The 22,450-nt window shown below is 41.1% G+C and overlaps 1 protein-coding gene across 2 annotated transcripts in view; it reads right to left on the reverse strand.

Annotated features, from left to right (window-relative positions):
• The window catches only part of LOC125904062 (spectrin beta chain, non-erythrocytic 1), a 166,887-nt gene that overhangs the window by 68,109 nt on the left and 76,328 nt on the right, over positions 1–22,450 (reverse strand). For both annotated transcript variants that reach the window (XM_049601303.1, XM_049601302.1), the window contains one exon: positions 262–413. In XM_049601303.1, the coding sequence (XP_049457260.1) occupies positions 262–413 (152 nt within the window). The remainder of the gene's footprint in view (positions 1–261; positions 414–22,450) is intronic.

Raw genomic sequence — 22,450 nt, forward strand, 5'->3', positions numbered from 1 at the left:
GAACCTGACAGCTGTTAGTTTGTTTTCTACTCACAGTAACTCATTCCTGATGATTCAAGATGCTGCTGCAACAGTTTAAGTCTCCGCTAACTTTAACATCTAGCTGTTGACCGGAAGCTTCTTGTAGTACTTTATTTAACATCATATATGTCGTGTATCAAGATTTGGCTTAAAAATACTGTAATATAATTTATAGGCCATATCGCCAAGCCCTTTGCTCTTCTTTTCAAAATAAAAGCCTCTGACAGTGATGCAACCCACCAGCTTCTCTCCTGACAGGACCTCCAGCAGTTTGATGAGCATGCGTCCGTCCCTCAGGTCCATGTAGAGGTCGGTGATCCGACAGGAAACTCTGGACAGGTGCGAGTTCACCCATTTGGTGAAGGTTTTCTTTTGCACTGCCTCACGCTCATCTGAAGGAGACACACAGACAGACAGAGATCAGTGGTCAGTGGAGGAGGAGTTAAGGCAAAATGCAGCAGGCTGGAGAACATTATGACAATGGAGGGAAACTCTCTCCAGGAGGAAATCAAAAAGCTCAGGAAAAAGCTGGTAAGTGGACGTTTTGTATTATTTTGTCAAACTCTTGTTTCTAACAGTTTCTGACAGTGCGGCAGGTTTGAGTCCTGCTGAGCGCTGCAGGTGTGTTTGGATGCGTACGTGTTTCCTCTGAGTGTGTGTGTGTGTGTGTGTGTGTGTGTGTGTGTGTGTGTGTGTGTGTGTGTTTCAGCATCCCATTGCGTCATTGTTCTTGGAAAGCCGGTCTGTGTGTGTGTGTGTGTGTGTGTGTGTGTGTGTGTGTGTTTGTATGGGAGAGGTTTCCTGTGTCTGAGAAAGCAGACTAAATCTAAATCACTGCTGTAAATATTCTCTCTCTCTCTCTCACACACACACACACACACACACACACACACACACGAAGTGCAGCCTGACAGCAAACACCTGCTGTCTGCAACACAACTTAGTTTGTGTCCCGCAGGCCTGATGGTTACTGTTACACTCACACACACACACACACACACACACACACAGTTGCAGAGACTCTGAGTATGTGTGTACAGTATATCAGAGTGTTTCCTCAGCTGAACTCTGGCTCAGTTGCCATGACAACCCCGTCGCAGGAGGAAGTTGCACAAGGAGGAGAGGGTGTGACCCCCCTCCACGCACACACACACACATACACACACACACTCACGCAGCTGCTAAGTTTTTACACTCCAGTGATTTCTGTCACTTTTTTGCAGAAACAGTTTAAAAACAAAAGTCGACAGCAGATTCAGTTTCTCCTCAGTGGACATTCAAAACGAGCAGCAGTGAAGACAGAGGCCAAAGGTCACAGCAGGCTGACGACACGAGCAGTGACACTTCCAACCTGTGTCAGCTTTCAGGATTTCAATTGTGTAAATGTAAGACTTGCTTCCCTGTCAGTGAAGGTCTGCTTCCTTACTTCAACTTTTCCTCAAATTTAAAATCTGCAGAACTCGTTGGGATGATTGCTATTTGAGTTAACAAGAGACGCTGCAGCTACAACAATATGAAATTGACACAGAAACTTTATTTAATGTGGATTACTCATGTAATCCTCCTGTTTTTCTGATGACAGAAAAGCAAAGTTTTAGCTCTTATCCAGCTGTTATTAAAACACACAAACACCTCCTGTATTTATTTTAACTGTCTTTGCTTACAGTCCCTTAATTTACATTCACATCATTTAGGATGGAAGGTAGCAGTGGGGAAAGATTTCTATGACTTGCTAACGTTTACATCATCAGACAGCTCGAGACAGCTGCAGAGCTGCTGCAGACTGTACTGGGTCAACAGAGCTAGAGTTAGGTACCATTCACATTTGAACTGATCCTGATTCCGGCACCTGGAATTCGGTACAGCTACCTTTTTTCTGTAATTTGCTTTTTCTGTGACAACAAAAATTTATTTTCTGAACAAGCTGCAGAGTCTACGTACACGAAGAAGCAAATAAGAAGAAGCTCCTCTGAGCTCTGTGGCCGGATCACTGGCTTTGAGAGGCTTCCACCACTTGTCTTGGAGTTGCTGGCTTCCAGATTTTGGGTGATTTGAGGCGCTTACTCCTCTTGTCTAAACCTGGCATTTTCACGCCAGATGTGCTCTCAGGTATCAACATTTGGCAACAATGTAATAAAACAGTAAATGGACTACATTTGTATGGCGCTTTTTAGAGATGTACCGATACCACTTTTTCTTCCCGATACCGATTCCAATTTCTGAACCTTAGCTATCTGCCGATACTGAATACCGATCCGATACCAGCGCGTAAAATAAAAGTGGATGGGATATGAACTGTTGCATGTCTCAACTCCTAAAACTCTATGTAAAATATTAAGAAATAAATATATAATAGTAGAATGAATGTCATAAAACTTTTTTTATTATTATTATTATCCAGTGTTGACACAGATCAAGACACAGGTTAAAGTGTAGCCACACAATTTGGTAAAAAAGACATTTTAAAGGCTACAGTAGAATGCTTCTTAAACTTCGCCCGGTTTCCATTTTGTTTGCCTGTAGCGTGCGTATGTGTAATGACGTGAGGCATTACGTGGTATCGGATTGGTCATAGGCTGTACTCTCCGATAGCCGATACCGCATTTTAGGCAGTATTGGAGGCATTGATGATACTGGTATCGGTACAACTCTCGCACTTTTCTACTCTTCTGACCACCCAAAGCGCTTTGACACTACGAGTCACATTCACCCAGTCACACACTGGTCACCGAGGCTACCATACAAGGTGCCACCCGCTACTCAGTAACCATTCACACGCTCTTACACACCAATGGAACAGGTATCGGGAGCAATTTGGGGTTCAGTGTCTTGCCCAAGGATACTTTGACATACGGACTGGAGGAGCCAGGACGACCCGCTCTACCTCCTGAACCACAGCCACCCAAGTCAATCTGTACTTAGTAATACTGATGTAATGTAGTCAGAGCCCTTAAAACTGTAGCACAGCACCTTATTTATTACATATAAGCTTAATAATTAACTCAGAGGATGAACTTAAGCTGAAACAAGGCATCCATTTTTGTTTGCTTTTCCTAGCAATGCTGTAATATTAAGGGCTAAGTCAGATATATCTGCGTTCTCAGAAGAATCACGGTTTGCCAATTGTATATACGACTCTCACAAGACATGAATTAGGGCTGCAACTAATGATTATTTTCATTGTTCATTAACTTGTTGATTATTTTCTGGATAAATTAACTAGTTGTTTGGTCGTAAAATGTTAGAAAATGGTGAGAAATGGTGAACCATGTTTCCTAAAGCCCATGATGACGTCGTCTAATATCTTGTTTTGTCCATAAACCAAAGATATTTCATTTACTGACACAGAGGAGTAAAGAAACCAGAAAAAAAAAATCACGTTTAAGAAGCCGGAATCTGAGAATTTCAAGCTAGCTGACAGCTAACTGATTCATTGTTGCAGCTCTAGCATGAATACAAACAAACAAACCAAACAAAAATTGGTAAATTGTGAAATGAACACACACGATGGACATTTTCTCAGCAACAGTCGGGTCAGAGTGCATGAACTCAGTGCAGAAAATGGGTCGTGAATAAACTCTGTTTGACCTGAGAGGAAACTGGACTGACTGACACACACTCACACACACTCTGACACACACAAACACACACAAGCGATATGAGCTCCTGACTGTTTTAAACATGCAAACAAACATTCTTACAAATCTATGACCTTCAGAGTGTGTGTTAGCTCAGAGCAGGACAATAGCTTCAGTGTTCGCTGGCATTCAGCAGCTTTATCACTCAGCACAAACACACTGTGGAGGATTTCTCATATCAGACTGGAGCGACTGGAAATATGTGGACAAGACGTCAACGTCTCGATCTGTTATTTTGTCCACAGAGAGAAGCAACATGCACACTAGTTAGAGCCAGATACACTGCACATGTTACAGTCTGCAGTCTGAAAACCTTGACTTTAAAAAGCTCACACACACATAAAACAAGACGATGACGAGCTAAAAATAATGTAGGTTCCATTTTCATTGAAGAGACGAGACATGACAAATATGTTAGTGGTGGACTATTGGACATTGAAAGCCGAAAATGGCGATGCCTTTAATTATCTTCAAATGGCGCATGAGCACTGGCAAACTCCAGTAAATAGTCTGCACCAGGATGTTTAGCTAGCCAGCAAAAGCACACACTCAAGTGTCAAACACTGCTGGAGAGATGGCAGTTTGTGTGTAGAAATTATTTGTAGTTGTAGAAAAATATTGTCTAAATGATTCAGTCGATTTTTCCACCACCTGAGTGAAGATTGATGCCTCATTTGAAAGGGGCGATTTTGCTGGTTAGTGCGGTGATGTTGCTACATAACCTACAGGGGTACAGGGGGTAAATATGTCATTTTAAATTAAATCTCAAAACAGAATACATCAAAATGTGTGTGTGTGTTATCTGTCCTGCAGAGCCGGCCTGAGAATCTGTATGTTGCGATTAGCGGTGTGTCTTATCTCCGTCTTCACGCTTCTTCCTGTATTTCTGAAAACGGGTGTGAGTCCACTTGTCCACTACACGCTATGTGGCCCCTGTGTGTGTGTGTGTGTGTGTGTGTGTGTGTGTGTGTGTGTGTGTGTGTTGGGGCTTCCCCTTCCTGTGCTGTAAAAGAAGCAGATGCTCGTCCCAGCAGGAAAATGTGTTTACACTCACATACAGACACACAAAGACTGCTTGACTACACCCATGAGTAGCGTCTATGTGTGTGTGTGCATGTGTGCGTGTGCGTGTGTGTGTGTGTGTGTGTGTGTGTGTGCGTGTGCTGGGACTGGACCATGAGTGTGTATGATATCACTTCTATCAAGATTCAAAAATGCTGCTCTGCCCAGTTCCCTCTTTTTCCAATCTTTCAACACGGTTTCATTTCTTTAAATACTCAAACATTTCTCATGTTTTTCATCAATATTGATGATGAGAAATACTGTGTTATTAATGGCCTCTGACCAGTTACACCAGAGCCACCCTCTTAGATTACACTGCTGTAACAGCCTCTATGCTTTATGCATCAGGTTGATCTCATCTGTGAAGTGAAAACATCACATTTTGACAACGTTAACAGAGAAAAACTTGCTCCAAGTTCAGTCATTAAAGGGAAACTTTGGTACCTTTTAACCTGGATCTTATTTTCCCAAGTTTTTGTGTCTAAGTTCAAACAATTTTGAATTTGGTCCAGCACTGAGAGAGAGAGAAAGAGAGAGAGAGGGCCGCAGCTACCAAACAGGCTGGATGTAATCCCTGCAGGCTGTTGTGAACCGTCAGTTTACATCAACTAAAGGTGCTTGTTTTGCCACTGATACGTGTCGGACAACATTATGAAAAAGGATCCTGACACAGAAATCAAACATTTTCTTTACCTTTTGCTGGTCTGTTTATTATTTAGAACAAATCTCGCTCAAGGAGAGGTCTTGTTCTGAAGTCTCATGGACTTTTCCACATTGTCAAAATCAGCTAAATCTTCAGCCATGACATTGAACATCTTTTAGGTAACACTAAGCTACACTTTGTGTACTCTAACACATCATACTCTTCCAGGCACTTCTCTCTACAACTCTCACTAACATTTCCACCGTTGTGTTTCCTGCTACAAGTCACCTCCCGTGAGATTTCAGAATGAGACTTCTCCTTGGGTGAGACTTGAAAAAGTAAGGAAAAAATTGTTTATTTTCTCTGTAGGAGTATTTCCTCATGTTGTCAGACACTAATAAAAACATTCTGAGTGCCAAAAATAAGAACTTCAGTGGATGTAAAATGACTGATTACACTGCAGCCTGTTTCGCTGCTGTGGCTGCAGTGCTCTCTCTCAATACAGGACCAATTTCAAAAACTGCTCCCCACATTCGTCATGTAGACACAAAAACACAGGGGAACAGTTTCCAGGTTTTAAAAATACCAACATTTTCCTTTAAATCTTAATATTCTGTGGAGCACCGCTCCTGATTGGCTGCTGACAGCGCTGTCAGCCGACATGGCAAAACAAGAAGTGGTGGCACTGTCTAGTTTGGAGTAGTTAGAGCAGTAAACAGTGGTAGTTAAAGTAATTTTCAGACATGACTCAGAATATTTAAGGTTACAGATTGACATGTTGTTATCCTGCACTGCTCTGTGTACAGTGATTAAAATTGTCCTTAAAAATTACATTTGACTGAATATTTGGATTGTTTTCTGACAATATAAATGCAAAGTAGGCTCCAGGTCTTATCAGTGTCTGGAGACAGTGATAATATTTATCATTATTTTCAGCCTTTATAATAACAGACTGAATCATTACTTGGTATTTTAATAGGAATGCACTGATTGTGAATGTTTAAAATAACAATTTGGCTAGCTGATATTTTTTTTTCTTGGTGTTTCATTTGTTTTTATAAAAAATAACTGAACTGTTTTAAAGTAATTACGCCTTTTATTATGTTGCAATCATGTGAATTCACAAAACCTTTAAGTACTGTACAACCTTTCTTACATTAAAAAAACATTTAAAAAAGCTGCTTCAAAAGCTCTTTTACTGTAAATAACATTCCATAATTCCCTCCCTAATATCTATTTTATATAGCTGTGAAATCAACAACAAATTTCTCCTTCAAACAGCTGGATTTCTCAGCCAAACCTACATTTTACAGGATTACATTTGAACGCATCATGAGAATGTCATCATTTACTTTTGTCCAATCATCATTTTTACTGAAGAGAGCTTGAACGCACCATAATGTAAAACTCAATGCAACCTCTATGAACTGTGAGCTGCAGCCACCAGCTGCTAACAGCTAACAGCTGATGTTAACTAGCTCCTCTAGGGTTATAACGGTATGAGATTTTCAAGGTGCAATAACCGTCTCAGAAAATATCGCAGTTTCACGGTATTACAGAATTATTATTATTATTATTATTATTACAGGTCAAAGTGAGCCTTAAAGGAATGAAAACAGAGGATTATTTTGGTTTGAACAAACTTTACTAACTATAATTTAAACTTGAAACTATATTTTAAATGAAAGTTTGTCTAAAAAGTTAAAATAAAGTTGAGACTGACCACTGCAGCCCTACTTGAAACCATTTTTTAAAGGAAGTCTTTGTAAAAAAGTCTCCCTAAAATAAAGGTGTAATTATCTATCCAGTTGCATTTTTCAATGTCGCAGATAAGCAAATGCACACGGTATGATAAGCGTCAATTTTAGTATCACAGTATACCTTCAAACCAGTATACTGCTGCACCCCTACAACATGGAACATGATGTAGCATTATCAGGAAACAATACTGTGCATGTCCTGACGCATCAATAATGAGTTTATGTGTCTTTTTGTCCTGACGGAGAAAATCTCTGTCACAAGCACCTTTTCTTTTGTCCCCAGGGCGACTGGACGCCGTTAGTCTCGAGTCCTGCTTCTTAGCCTGCGCAAAACTGATGTGACACAACAGGAAACCATCAGCCACTGCCACTGGTCAATGTCATCTTATGTGCTGACGGGCCGATGGCAGTCAACGAGGTGAATATCAGTTGATACCGATGTGCAGCAGATAAATCAGTGCATCTCTACAGATTAACCACTGATGACAATGTTTCAGCTGCAGCTTGAGTTCACTCCAGGTGAGTGTTTGCATTGAGCTAATGAAGAGGTTTGACCTGCAAATGTTAAGCTACACACACACACACACACACACACACACACACACATTTGCACACGCACACAGCTAAGCAGAACTCAATGTCAATGGCTCCAATTACCTTCTCTGGCTCTACGGATACTGCTGAACACAGCAGTGTGTGTGTGTGTGTGTGTGTGTGTTTCATTAGAGAGAGAAGAGACAGTGATGTATTGATTGGGTGTCTCTCTGTGGGTCAATAGCACGCACACACACACACACACACACACACACACACACACACACACACAAAAGAGACACACGTAATTACAGTGGAGAATGATCTTAACCTGAGCCCGAGGAAACACGCGCGCGCGCACACACACACACACACACACACACACACACACACACACACACACACACACACAGGCCAGACAGGGTGTGGCCTTGTTTGTCTCCATTGGGACAAAACCCCCCAAATGAAATCAGTGTCTCCGCCCACTTTAAATGAGCCACGCGCACACACACACACACACACACACACACACACACACACACACACACACACACACACACACACAGTCACAGGAATGTGCAGGCTGAACATCATGTGAGGTGCATCATTCCTCGTATCACTGTGTGAATGCATCACTCTCATACATCACACACAGAGAACAATTGTTAATGCATCATGGGAAGTCAAGGTTGTGATATGACAAGAATTCATAACAGAGTTGAGAGAATGTTACACACACAGACACACACAGACACACACACACACACTCTTTTGTCCATGTCACTACACACACACACACACACCCACACACACACACACACACACAGACAAACACACACTGGTCAGACCAGTGAGGTTTCTGAGGACAGATAAGAACATTTCAGCTTGTTACTGCCCGCAGCAGATAAACATTATTTTAATTTGGACCATTTTAACTCACAAAAAAATAAAAATCCCCTAAAAATGAAAAAATAATCCACATCTTTCCAGAGCTTTAAAGAGGAAAAAGAAGACAAACAGAGAAAAGGACAGGACAGGACAGGACAGGACAGGACAGGACAGGACAGGACAGGAAAGGAAAGGACAGGACAGGACAGGACAGGACAGGACAGGACAGGACAGGAGAGGACAGGACAGGAGAGGACAGGAAAGGACAGGAGAGGAGAGGAGAGAAGAGGAGAGGACAGGACAGGACAGGACAGGAAAGACAGCCAGATAATGAAATGAAATGGAAAAGCAGAGGAGAAAAGGAAAAAATAGGAAGAGTGGAAGTTAGATAACTAGAAAAGAAAGAAAGGAAAGTTAAGGAAACCAAAGAAAGGAAAGGACAAGGTAGGAAAGGAACAAAGGACAGGAAATAGAAAGCAACAAGAGAGGAAAGTGAGGCGTGGAAAAGTAGGAAGAATGGCAGAAAATGAAGCACAAGAAGGAAGTGAGAACACGCTCCAGCTGTAACTAAGTTTTTCTGTCACTCCAGACGATGAAGGAAACGAGGGAACATCTTTCAAAGGCTGAAGCGTCACTTCAACTGTTTTCAACCTAGCAACAGAAAAATTAACATTTCCGCCCTGAGCTGAGCCTTCAGGCTGCGCTTCCCCCCAACTGTGTCTAAACCAAACCAGCTCCACCAATCAGCCCCTTTCATGTATGGATTAGGTTAAGGTCAGGGTCAGAGGTCGTTACTGGGGTTACAGCCTGACCATCAAACAAACAGGAGGCGGGACTTCTGCCTGACAGGTACAACTCAGGGCAGAAAAAACCTTCTGAGGAGCAGCACACTGAAAATGGCATATTATATCAAACAAACACACACACACACACACACACACACAGTACTCCACAGCTGTGCTCCCCTGGGTGATGACTGAACACACACACACACACAGTTCAGACAGTGTGTATTAATATGATTTAGTTCAGGAACAAATCTTTGATTTGTTATTATCCAGAGGAGGTGACACCTACACATCCATTCTGTACGTGTGTGTGTGTGTGTGTGTGTGTGTGTGTGTGTGTGTGTGTGTGTGTGTGTGTGTGAGTGTGTGTGTGTGTTGGTGGGGGATTTTGAGGGAAATGTCTGAACAGTTAGTTATGCTTTCACTGCTTCCTCCCTCATCCAAAAATGACTAATACTGGTTTTGAGTAGGTGTTACATGCACAGGCAAGCAAACACACACACGCGCACACACACACACAGCAGAGGAGGAGAAGGAAAGAAAGAAAGACTAAAAGGAGGACAATGTGGACGAGGTGGGCGACAGGCTGGTTGTCATATAAAAGCAGTTAAGTATTTTGGTAGGAGTGATAAATATACAGGTGATGGACATATCTAATATTTAATTTACAGTTTACAGGTACTTTCTTAATTACATATTTGTAGAAACGTAGTCGCTACGTTTCTCTTAGTTTCTATCTGGTGACAAAACACTACATTTATGTACAGCATAGGAAGGAGGTGGTCGGGGCAGCTGGCAGGCGTACAAAGTGTAGGGCCTTGTCACCTGAGGTCTCAGTTATAAAATAGTGTGTAGGATCAATACTGTAAATGTATGTACGGACAAAAGCCAAAAATGGCACGCCCCAAAAAATATTCAACAATTTCTAGAATCAGGCTTCCACCTCATCATCTGTATCACCAATTTCCTGTCTCCAAAATGGTTGTAAGCATAAAAAATTCCCTCAAGGTGTTCTTGAGATACTGCGTTCAGAATGCGACGGACAAGATCACAGTGAACTTAACATTTGACCACCAAAATATAATCAGTTCATCCCTGACTCAAAGTGGATGTTTGTGCCAAATGTGAAGAAATTCCCCTAAGGTCTTTTTGAGATATTGCTTTAAGAATGCGATGGATGAGATCACAGTAACCTTGACCTTTGACCACCAAAATCTTATCAGTTCATCCCTGATTCAAAGTGGATGTTTGTGCTAAAATTGAGGAAATTCCCTCAAGGTGTTCTTGAGATAACACATTCACAAGAATTGGACAAACAACCCGAAGACATAATGTCTCCGGCAACGGATATTGCTAAGGTGGTGGTATAAAAACAATGTTGATTTTGGCGGAAAGCAACTGAAGTATGTCGTCACTAAACATTTTTCTGAAATCGTTCAGCCAAATTGTTGGCAACATTAAATTAGCAACATTTATATTCAGAAATATATAATTCAATTTGCATTACATTTCCCTCAAAATGTTTTTGCTGTTTCAAGTTAGTTGTAGATAAACTTAATTTCTAGTAGACGGGGCTGCTGACAAACAGGAGTGTAAGAACGAGAGAGGAAGAGGAGGCAGAGGAGGAGGAGGAAGAGGACAGCCAAGACTATAGACTTTGTGTGTCTGTGTGTGTTAGACAGGCCGAATATATCAAACATCTGTTTCCACTAACAGACAGAGAGGGTCACACACACACCACAGACATGGGAGACTGAACAGAGCCCCATGTGTGTGTATGTGTGTGTTTCCAAATCCAACCCAGTTCTGGGCCATTCACGGTGGATCGCATGACATTAGCCAAACACACACACACACACACGATCATATAACTTATCAAAATACACACTTCCAGTTTTGCAATTCCAGGATTCCAGCATTCCTGATCTCCCACAAGAGGAGCAGGGAGGCCGCCTAATATTACCCTCACTCAGTGTGTGTGTGTGTGTGTGTATGTATGTGCACATGACTTCATATCAGTCTAATGCTGCAGCAAGTCTTCACTGTCAACTCAACAATTAATCCTCATTAGATGGAAGTCCCTCCCTCTGTTATACAATGGATCAGTGAGGTCATGATGATGTGTCTTCACTGTAAAACCAAATGAGATTCACTGCAGAGGTTTATTATGCAGGATTCATCACCAGATTCACTCTCGTTCACTGTTTCGCCTGGCTCCATTTGCATTTCTCCTCCGGGCTGTGTCTCTTAGATACCTGCGGCTAATGGTGTGGCACCTTTTCACTATCTTTTCATAAAGCCCCCAATCTCACCTGAGCGCAGTGGGGGTACACAGCCATAAATGTCCCGAACACAGAAAATAAGGAAACAGAGGAAGAGGGCTGAGTCTCTGCAGGAAAATACACTGCTACACACTGAGAATGGGTTGTCAGTGATGACTGAGAGGTATTTCTTCTGTATAAGTCTATACACTGAGGTTTTTCCTCATGAACTCTTTAAATACATCACTTAAAAATCATTAAATGATGTAGGGCCACTCGGTTACCATCACTAAGGGACACTTAGACAACCTGTCATCTTCATCATCTTCGTCGGGTGACAAACATTACTGGAGACTCATCTCACCCTGGTCACCACCTTTTCAACCTGCTGCCCTCTTGAAGGCTAATAATCTCTAAAATCCTGGACTTCCAGATTCCTGAAAAGCTTCTCCCAATATATAACCACGCTTTAAGATATATGCAATAACATCTAAGGATATATCCAGCATGTGGTAAATGGACTGTACTTGTATAACGCCTTTCTGGTCTTCTGACCACTCAAAGCGCTTTTGACACTTGGCCGAGGCTACCATACATGGTGTCACCTGCTACTCAGTAACCATTCACACACTCTCACACACAGATGGAGCAGCCACTGGGAGCAATTTGGGGTTCAATACGACCCGCTCACCCTCTGAGCCACAGCCATGCCCCATATGTCCACTACATATCCTGAATATGTGCGATATTTAATGACTATGTGCAATAACGATAGTTTTTATTCTTATTCATTGTCGTTCTAATTATGTATGAAGTCTTTAATGGGTCTGCTTGTCTGCGGAGTTTCTGTATGTACCACTGGAGGAACCTAATGTCATTGTACAGCTGTGCGATGACAATAAAGGCAATGAAATTGAAATTGAAAATCTCTCCTCTCCGGCATTTTGATTGCTAAAGTCATTCATAACATTTTTTATTTTAAGTGGTAATACCTTGTATAATTGTTTTATATTATATTGTTTAATTTGATATCGAACTGTATCTATTTTTGCCCGTAGTACTGAGTCAATTAATGCATTAATCTTTACATATTTGCGATATAAATAGTTGTCTTCCTCCGTTATCAAAATATCTGAATGGACTTTGTTACTCTGAACATCACAAATCTGCAGTCGACTAACTGTATTGTATTTTTTGCCCTTCTCTTCTCTACTGTTACTAATTTTTTGTTTAATTAGGGAGAAATTAAATATTGAAATAGAGTGGCGTTAATAATAATTACGCCTTATCAAGAAAAAAGTTTAATTAATTTCTTGGTGCTGCCTCTGAAATGTTGAAAGTTGCTGATTTTCTGTTTTGTATTTAATTAATTCAGTATTTTCAGATTTTGGACTGTTGGACTGAAACAAACATTTTAAGACTATTTTCTGATATTTCACAGACTAAATATTTAGTGGATGAATCAGAAAATAGTGAACAGATTAATGAAACATTGTTAGTTGCAGCATTATGTTCAATACTTGTGATGGGTGAGGGGATATGTAGAGTCTGTGTCCATACTGAGTCTGATCTAATATTTAGTTTAGTTATATTTGTTCATTTCTCCTCACAGCACATTCAGGCTGAGGTACATTAAATCTGTAACTGAATTTAAATATGTTTCACTCGAGAAAAGTTCTGCTTTAAAATATAAAACCTGCCTCACAGTTTCCTTTGATGGTTTCTGAAATAGAATAACAGTGTCTAATCCTGTTTGGTGTAATATCTGTGGAGAGGGGTGTCAGTGAGGCAGAAAGCTTCAGAGAGGATTTAAACATCCACTTCCAGCACCAACAAAACACTTTGAGCCGACAACAGAACCTGACCTGCACAAGCATGTGTACAAAGATGCTAAATGAGCGTGAATGTCCTTATGAGCAGGTCAGGAATAAAGTTAATCCAGTGACAGCATGTTCCTCAACAGACAGCAGGAGACTGGCAGATCCTTTCAACCAATCATCACAGGGTACAGCCGGAGACTCGGCCAATCACAGTGACCTCGGTTATTGTGTGAAATATGAGAGCAGAGTCCAAATGAATGGATGTGAATGACACACACACACACACACACACACATTCACACACACAGTGCTGCAGTGTATTCCCATTGGAGGAGAAAGTGAGCCAAAATTGGGAACAGAGGCCTATTGAGAGCTGCTCAACACACTGACTGACTGACTGACTGATTATCAGACTGTTAAACTGACTGAAGCCATATGTCTGTTGACTCAGAGCCATTTCCAGCCTCAACTGTTTCAGAGTTTATTTGGGTAGAGTCCAAGTCAAGTCTCGAGTCTTTAAACAAGTTAATTGCTCTAATTGTGTAATAGTAATAGTGTGCGATAGTGTTTCAGGTCTCAGAAGCATCAGAGAGCTCCTTGTTTCTTTGCTGCTCAAAGACTGATCAATAGCTTAACTTGCAGTTTTTATTTGCGTAACAGTAACTCATGATGAACCCAAGACAAGAGAAACATGTAGTTTCTGCCCTTAGTCATCTAAGAACTTAGAGGCTGTTTATTGGGCTGCCCCTTAAAAGTCGGAGAGTGGAATTGTCAGTCAGAGACCCCTCAGTCGACTGTGACTCCTTCAAGTTGAGCAGTCGCCTTTTTGTTTATGCTACTCAGTGTGCTTTGCAGTGTACTTCTGGGAACATTTTGGCCCCTAGATTTTGATGCAAAGTGAGTGCTCTTGACTTTCACGCTACTCTTTGCAACATTGGAAATCAGCACTAGCCATCTACTGGTAAAATATGTAAGTGGCTGCTAGATCAGCTTCATTCAGCAGCCAAAACAACAACGGTACCCTACTGAGTGGCTAGTAGATTTTGGAATCCACCAGCCTCAGTTGCTGAAAGACAAAAAAGTTACCTTCTAACCCCGACTCTTTGGTACAGACAGCTGCAGATGTGATGCAGCAGCAAAGAGGAACAGAAACTTTCTGAGATGACATTATTTTCTCTTTTCTGCACAGATACAAAGTACGACACAATATCTGGTTTTTGTTTGATATTTCGTGCTGGCAAAATATGCTGTTGAACATTCACAATACCTTGAGTCCTGCTGTTGAATCGTTGAATATTCGTATTAAACGGCCAAACATGAATCAACTGACATAATTCTCAGTCAGATACAGCCCTATAGTTTACACCTGATATTACATAATCATACATTATGGTGATGTGAACACATGTGGACAGCCGAGACACATCACAGTTCACACTTGTGTCTCTCATGTGTACAGCTGTAGGTATCACTGTCAGCAGAATTCAACATGTCTCCTTCCAAAGGGCAAAACAGTGGACAACCATACAACAACTCATACAGCTTGTTGTAAAATGGGCAAGTGACCAAAACAACCACTACATCCTGCACTGATGACACAGTGAGACTCATTAGCATTTAGATATGTAGTCAAAGGTGTCCCAGACCACCCTGGCAAGTGGTTTAAGTGGTCAGATCACCATGTGTCTTGGTGGTCGTTTACACGTGGTCGTATTTAGCGCTGTCCATTTGTGATCACGTCCCCCTAGATGCATAAACAGGCTCTTATTTCACCTTCAACTTATCTTGAGTTAATGTCACTGAGCAGAACATGTCACTTGTTGTTGTTGTTTTGTATCATGTTAAACTTAAATATTTTGTCCAGTTGTGCTGACGTTGTTTTATGTTGTTGAGCACCACCATCTGAAAACAAGATGCTGTGTCTCAAGAACTTTTTCCTGATTAAAGATTTCCCAATATGTTTGGTGAGGATGTGACTCAGAATGCAGCTGCATCAATTGGTAACCATTCAAACTATGCTTTGGATTTTGGATTGTGAAAATTAAGAGTTAAATTCAGGCTTATCTTGATCCAAAGTCCTTTGTGGAAGTTGGATTGACCCAACACATCAGTCCAAGTCCATCAAACTCTATTTTTTCCCCTTTTCGCCCATGTTTTTTTATATTTTGGCAGATAGTCTCCATTAAAGATATGCTGAATCAGGTTCTAGCAGCTCTAGTTTGCAGTGTACCTTTGAATATTCAGACAGCTATCACTGGAATACTTTGATACTGAAGAAAACTTAAAAATATGATGATTCTCAGGCAAGTTCTGCACCTTTTTTTGCTTTTTCCAAAACCGATTTATGGGTATTTATTCACAATGAACATCAGAGAAAATGATATTTTTGAAAAGGGTGAGTCATACTGAATCTAAAAATATATGTATCATCTCTGTGTGTTCATTATCTCTGAATTAGAGTCCTCCTTCCTATAATGTTAAATAAACTGAACCAAATTTAATCAAGACTCCCATTGAAAGACTTCAGATCAGGATAAACCGGCTCCAAAGTCCTCTATCTGGAGTTTCTCTGACCTATCATGGCAGCTCATTTGGTTAGACTGTTGCAGTTTGTGGTCTCGCACATGCACATAAACAACGCCACCTCACTGAATGCTACAGTATGTGTTTGTCCTTGAGGAAAAGATACACAAAAGCTGCCTCGCTCAACAAGCAGTTACATTCACACTTTACAAAGTAATGCATCCTTGAAGGAAACACAGCCAAGCCCATTTCACATATTCATTCCTGCTGCAGGTCCTTACAAAACAAGACAAGAGATAAGATCACTTTCTCTGACACGAACACACACACTTTCTTAACCTATCACACAACTGTCACACCTGCTCAGGCAAAACCCTCTGGATGGTTTTGTCATATTCAAATCAGCTATTTGTGATTTATGAGTTCAAAATACAAAAACACTTGATTCAAGAGTTCTGGGAAGTTTGACTTCATTTCGTGGCCCCGCTGCTCCCTTCACACTGACAGCTGCATAAAGACTCCATGCCTTCCTCCTTCCTCTTTCTCTCCCGTCATGCTGGGTTTTTTTCTAAACTCATCGACACACAAACAAACAGGCTTTTCAGCATCACTGTCAGAGCTGCCTCACAAAGCTCTCCACTGTCACAGCCACCAGGAAACAAAATGGTGTCCATATAAATCAACTTTTCTTCATTACAGTCGCCATGCTAACTTCACCACAGTCACTGGTGGATGACTGGAATTCCTCGTCGCTGAGGAAAGACACTCTCTGTGGGGGTGTGTGTGTGTATGTCACTGTGATGCTAATGAAACGGCGTCAGAGTGCCACAGACATTCATCATTATCTAATAACTTTCCTCCAGTATTTTACCAGCTGACACAAACTGAAACAGCTAAATCCTGAGTATGGTGTCAGCATCTGTCTATCTCAGGACTGCATGTTTAAAGATCCAGTGTGTAGGACTTAGGGGGATATATTGGCAGAAACGGAATATAAATTATAAAGTATGTTTTCTTTAGTGTTTATTTACCTGAAAATAAGAATCGTTGTATTTTCTTTACCATAGATTGAGTCAGCTATATCTACACAGGCAGCAGGTCCTCATTTATGGAGATCGCCATGTTGCACTGCCATGTTTCTACAGTAGCCCACAACAGACAAACCAAATACCGTATTAGATTTCGCTTTGATTCGTGTTTCTGCACAATGGCCATCACAGTTAGAAGCCCACCTGTAGTCGGAATAGTCGGAAAAACACTGACTTGTAACATGAAACTGCTTAATTCAGTGTTTTTACTGGTTTAAATTGCAGGGTTTGTTTGTTTTGGAGAAGAAAATACCTCAGCGGATAATTTGGATCCTGGTGAAAACTTCCTCAACGTCTGGTTCTTAAGTTATCAGACAGAAAAAAAAGGTGAGCACACATTGGGCAAGCCGTGGGCGTGCCTCCCGTCTGTGACATGGCAAACAGCATTCGAGAAACAATCATTTGTAACATGAAACACCTTCATTTTGTGTTTTACCAGTTTCAATCATTTATTAATTCATTTATTTTCTGTAACCACTTATTCTTTTAGGGGTTATGGGGGGGCCTATCCTAGCTGACACTGGGCGAGAGGCGAGGTACACCCTGGACACGTCACCAGACTACTGCAGGGGTTAATCACCTGTGGGGTCTCATTTATAAAACTAAATACTAAAAATATATGTACACACAAAAGTTTTCTTTTGTTTTTTTCTGGTGTGTCACATTCGACATTGCAGACAGGCCAGAAAATGAGACCAGTATAATATAATGTTACAATGGTTACTTCTTTTTTTATATCTCTTACTTATTCAGTCTCTCTTTCTGAAACTCAGTGCCGACTAAATTTGGATTCATGTTCGAACACTGCTTGAGCAGAGATGGATGGTGTTTTGTGGCTCCTCTCTGCATTGTGCCGGCGAATGGGCTAAAATTAGCGAGTCCAAACGGGTGTATTTTCATCACTGCCGATCGAAGCTGATCAGAACTGGAATCCATAAATAACTGACTACTGCAGAGTCATTTCACCCTGGAGTGAATACTGACTGTAACCATTGCCATTACATACAAAAAACAGATGTTTGCAGGGTTTTTTTTAACAGTGTGAAAAGAGCGGAATAGATAACTAATTAAATTAAGTTGCAGGGACTTAAGGAAAAGCTGTACCCCAACTCAGTGAATTTTGGTCTGAATCATGTGGCTTCATGGTGGTTTGAACATAACCAGAGAGAAAGTGATTAAAGACGTCTCCATTTTAGTTATTTAGTGGTTTGAGTCAACTTCTCCTTTTTTAAAAATAACTCTGTTGTTCATCATGTGCAGCTGATAATCTGAACACACACACACACACACACACTCAACTTGTTTTTAGTTTATATTTAGATTTCTTACCTTATGATGTTTTACCCTCTGTGGGCTCAGATAAGCCCCGCCCCCCTCTCCCCGCTGTTGTGAGCATGCTCAGTCGAGCGTTTCAATCAAAGAGCCCTTTCATGCTACAGATCTACGGGTGTAACTAGACAACGCGATAACACACACACACACACATGCACACAGAGTGGTTTCCCTGTTCTTCCTCAGACTGTCACACACACACTCTGAAAACACGGCTCCTTCCTCACACACTTACTCATGTCACCTTCAACAATAACACTATTCTTCGTCCCTCTCTGTCTCTGTAACTGATACTCCTCGCTCCAGCTCAGGTGAAGGTTTCTGGATTGTTTCTATGTTGTCAACTATTTTTTTAGGATTTTTTCTTAACGTAAATCCAAGAATGTCGCCAGAAACACGAGACAATATCAGACATGTTGGACTCATGTTTCTTTTCACATGCTGGAATAATAAACAAGCATAATATAACTTGAACATCACAGGTCTGATTTCTTTCTAAGGCTTTTTTATAATCTTGTTTCTTTTAGTTCAGTCTTTACAGAAACAGCGGACGGGCAGACTTTTCTTATCTGCATTTTAGCTGCATTACCATCGGCATTTTATTAATTTATTATTTTTGGGATGGACATCACAAGTTCCAAGTCTGCTAATTGATTTTTATACCAGACAGATATGAAGAGAAACCAATGGCTGCCTGGAGCAAGAGGAGAAATGCCTGCATTTGAATTAAGTCCATGCTATGTGTGCATGATTCATAAATAAGATGATAAAAACACAGGAAATTACATTCCTGAAATGAGATATTGACATTGAATTAAGATGCTAAGTTGTGTCTAATACATTTTTAATGGGTTAAGGGATGGACGAGGTCTATGTTTATGTTTGTTATTCAATTCAAAATACTTTACTCGTCCCTTAAGGGATAATTTGAGGCAAGTGAGTTTGCAAACACATGCATAATTAATTTACACAGATACAAAACTAAATCTAAAAATACAGATGTTGGAACGTTGGAAAGAGTTGTAGGATAAATGGCAGCAGCCAGCCCTGTTCAACAATATCCAACAGCACAAAGGCACATCACGTTAACAAATACACAATGTAATGTTGTATCCATGTCTATAACGTGTGTGCTGCTTGTATTGTATTTTATGAATAATATCTATTAAAGTCATTCATAGAAACTGGCATGGTACTGTAAGCTCTTATTATATTTTAAAACGCAGAACTGACATGCTCTTTTTTTTATCATTTATATGATGAGTGCATCATCAGCTGCCCAGTTGAGAGTCACAAGCCCTTTTTACACCTTCTGTTCAAGACAGGAATATCACACCAAATTTCCGCCTTGCAGTTCAATATAAAAGGTAACCTTGCAGAATGGGAAGACAGAGTTTTCTCCCCTCAGAGCCTAGAACAGATGAAGTATCAGCGCTGCATCAATGTCTGTAAAAATCGGACAGCCAGGGATCGTGGGCCGTTTTGATGACCTGTTACGTGTGCGACCCACTGCCAAAGATTTAAAAAGTAGCTTGTAGCAGTTAGCGGCTAGCTCAAAGAACAGCAGCAGCCAAAAATGTTCACAGATTGGGAAAAAACAATGACGTCTGGAAGCTTCTTTACCTCCGAGAAGAGTACAAGATCAGCCCTCACGTAACATGGGAGGTAAATGGCTGTTATTGCCATGTTAATGTATTTTTTATTGTTTATAAAGCGCTGCTGAAACGTATATAGTATGTCACACTAAAGGGCGACATTGATGTGGTACACGTTACGTCCATCGTGCCTCTTTTGATTCAGCAATGCCAGCATGCACACATGGAGGTGACATTATGGCATTGTTGTTTGGTTCTGTGTTAAAATGAATTGGTGGCATAAAGATGGGATGTCGTAGCAGCCTGAGCTCTGTGTGAAAAGGGCGTCCAGTTTTTGCCCTTATTCCGAAAAAGACAATATTCCTACGAAGCCGTTTACATGGCTAATAAAAATAAATATTCCACTAATGTTTCTGTTTACATGCAGCCGTGCATACTCTGATTAATGTGCTTTAACGTGTCATTTATCACGTCAAAATGTGGAAGAGTAAAGCAGCAAATGCTGGGATTTTTCAAAGTTTATGAGGGTGGGGGACTTTTCCGACTATGCAAACTCAGCCTCTCTTTTTATTCCTTCAAGCACCTTCTTGAAAAGGTTGGTGTTGTGATACTTGCCTGTATCCAAAACCTATTAATATCCAAATCTTTCGTAATGTTTCTTCTTCTGGCCAGAAATGTGGGCTTTTCTTTAGGGCATCCATCTCTACCACAGCCTTGCAAACTGCTGGCTAGTTGGTTTGTGTACAACGTATCCATGACAACAGACAGAGATGACCATAAACAGGCAGGTGGCTGTGTGTCGCAAACTGCGGTTAAACCTAAACTGCGATGCATATTCTGAATCCTTGTATACATGCCCAAATAATGCTCCTAAAACCTGGCATATCCCACATCTCTATCATCTATCAGTAAAAAGGCCTGATTCAGAATATCTAAACAGAATATGCTGATCACATGACCCATATCAAATTCAGAAAATTGTCATAATCAGAGTAATAGTGGAGTAGTGGTGTGCATTTGGACGCAGTGAGTGATAATGGAAGATGAGGAGGAGGGAAGTGTTTCTCAGCCCGCCTTTGTGAGACTTTTATCACGATGAGACGGCTGAAGCTTCCTTTTAATTTCACTAAGAGGACGGAGGTCGGGAGGGAAGGAGGGAGAGGGGGATGATCGGGGCAATGACAGACGCTCTGCAGAAGCTCATGAAACATTGATGAGGTGGAGGAGGATAAGAAAGAGGAGAAGCGGAGGGAGGACGAAGGAGTGGATGAACACCTTTTGGAGAAGGAGACAAAAGAACGAGGGATGACGATGTGGTTTGGGATTTTTTGCCTGCCAGACCATTTCAGACAAACCCCTCCCCTCTGTTAATCCTCACCCCCTCCCCAAACACACTCACAGACACAGACACACACACACACACACACTGAGCTCAGGGGGCTCCCAAACCACAGAGATGTCCGCTGATTGGCTGGCTCAGGAGCACACAGGAAAGAGGGGGATGATGGGAGCAGAGAGGGATGATGTTATTGTTTTGGAAGCATGGCTGCATGCTAGCAGTGTGTGTATGTGTGTGTATGTGCGTGTGTCCATGTGACGTGATCTCACAGGAAAGCTGGTGTGTTTTAGCCGTCAGTCATTTCATTATGTTTCAGTATTTCACAGCCTTTTCTGTCACAACCCATAACAAAACCAAAGATTAGCCCCACCCACTCCACATTTCAAAACAAAGGATCAGAGGCTGCTGTTGATGGACAGGAAATAAACTGAGTCATTCATGTTTGTTTACATCAGGGGAGTAAATGCAAACAGATATTTTTAGATAGAAACAAATAGCTGCTTATTCATCTATAATTCAAACCCTTCAATTAAATATGTGAATGTCTTTAATGCATGTCATTAAAATACCGATGCTGCAAGATTTAAGTATACATCCATCGATCCATGTGTCTCTCCATCTAGATATCTATCATCTATCAACTATTCATCCATCTATTTACTTTATCAATTCATCTATCGATCCATCCATATATCTATCCATCTGTACATCTTTTATCCAAGTGTGATGTATCTATTTATCTGTCTATCTACCTATACATCCCTCTAGCTCTTGTGTCTATGGTCCATCCATCTTTCTAACCATCTTCCATCAATCTATCATTCATCCTTTGTCAGCCCATTGATCCAAATATCAATTGATCTGTCCATGTGTCCATCCAGCCTGTTCTCACTCTAACTTGCAAATGTTGCTGCTTTGTCAGTGATCTTGGCGCCAAAGACTGACACACAGAAGCACCTTTCGCAGTCGTATTATACACACCAACCACCTCAGTTTGAGAGGCAGCGGGCAACAACCATTATCATCAAATACCACTGCTTTGTCAGTGGACTTTGGCGTCAGACACGGGTGCACAGAGGCACCCCTTGCAACAGTATGATATGCACTGATTGGTGGTAGTTTGTAAAAAGTCTGTATAGGGTGGGTGGGAGGGTAAGT

Source organism: Epinephelus fuscoguttatus, linkage group LG16, assembly GCF_011397635.1.
Source record: "Epinephelus fuscoguttatus linkage group LG16, E.fuscoguttatus.final_Chr_v1".
Lineage (NCBI taxonomy): Eukaryota > Metazoa > Chordata > Actinopteri > Perciformes > Serranidae > Epinephelus > Epinephelus fuscoguttatus.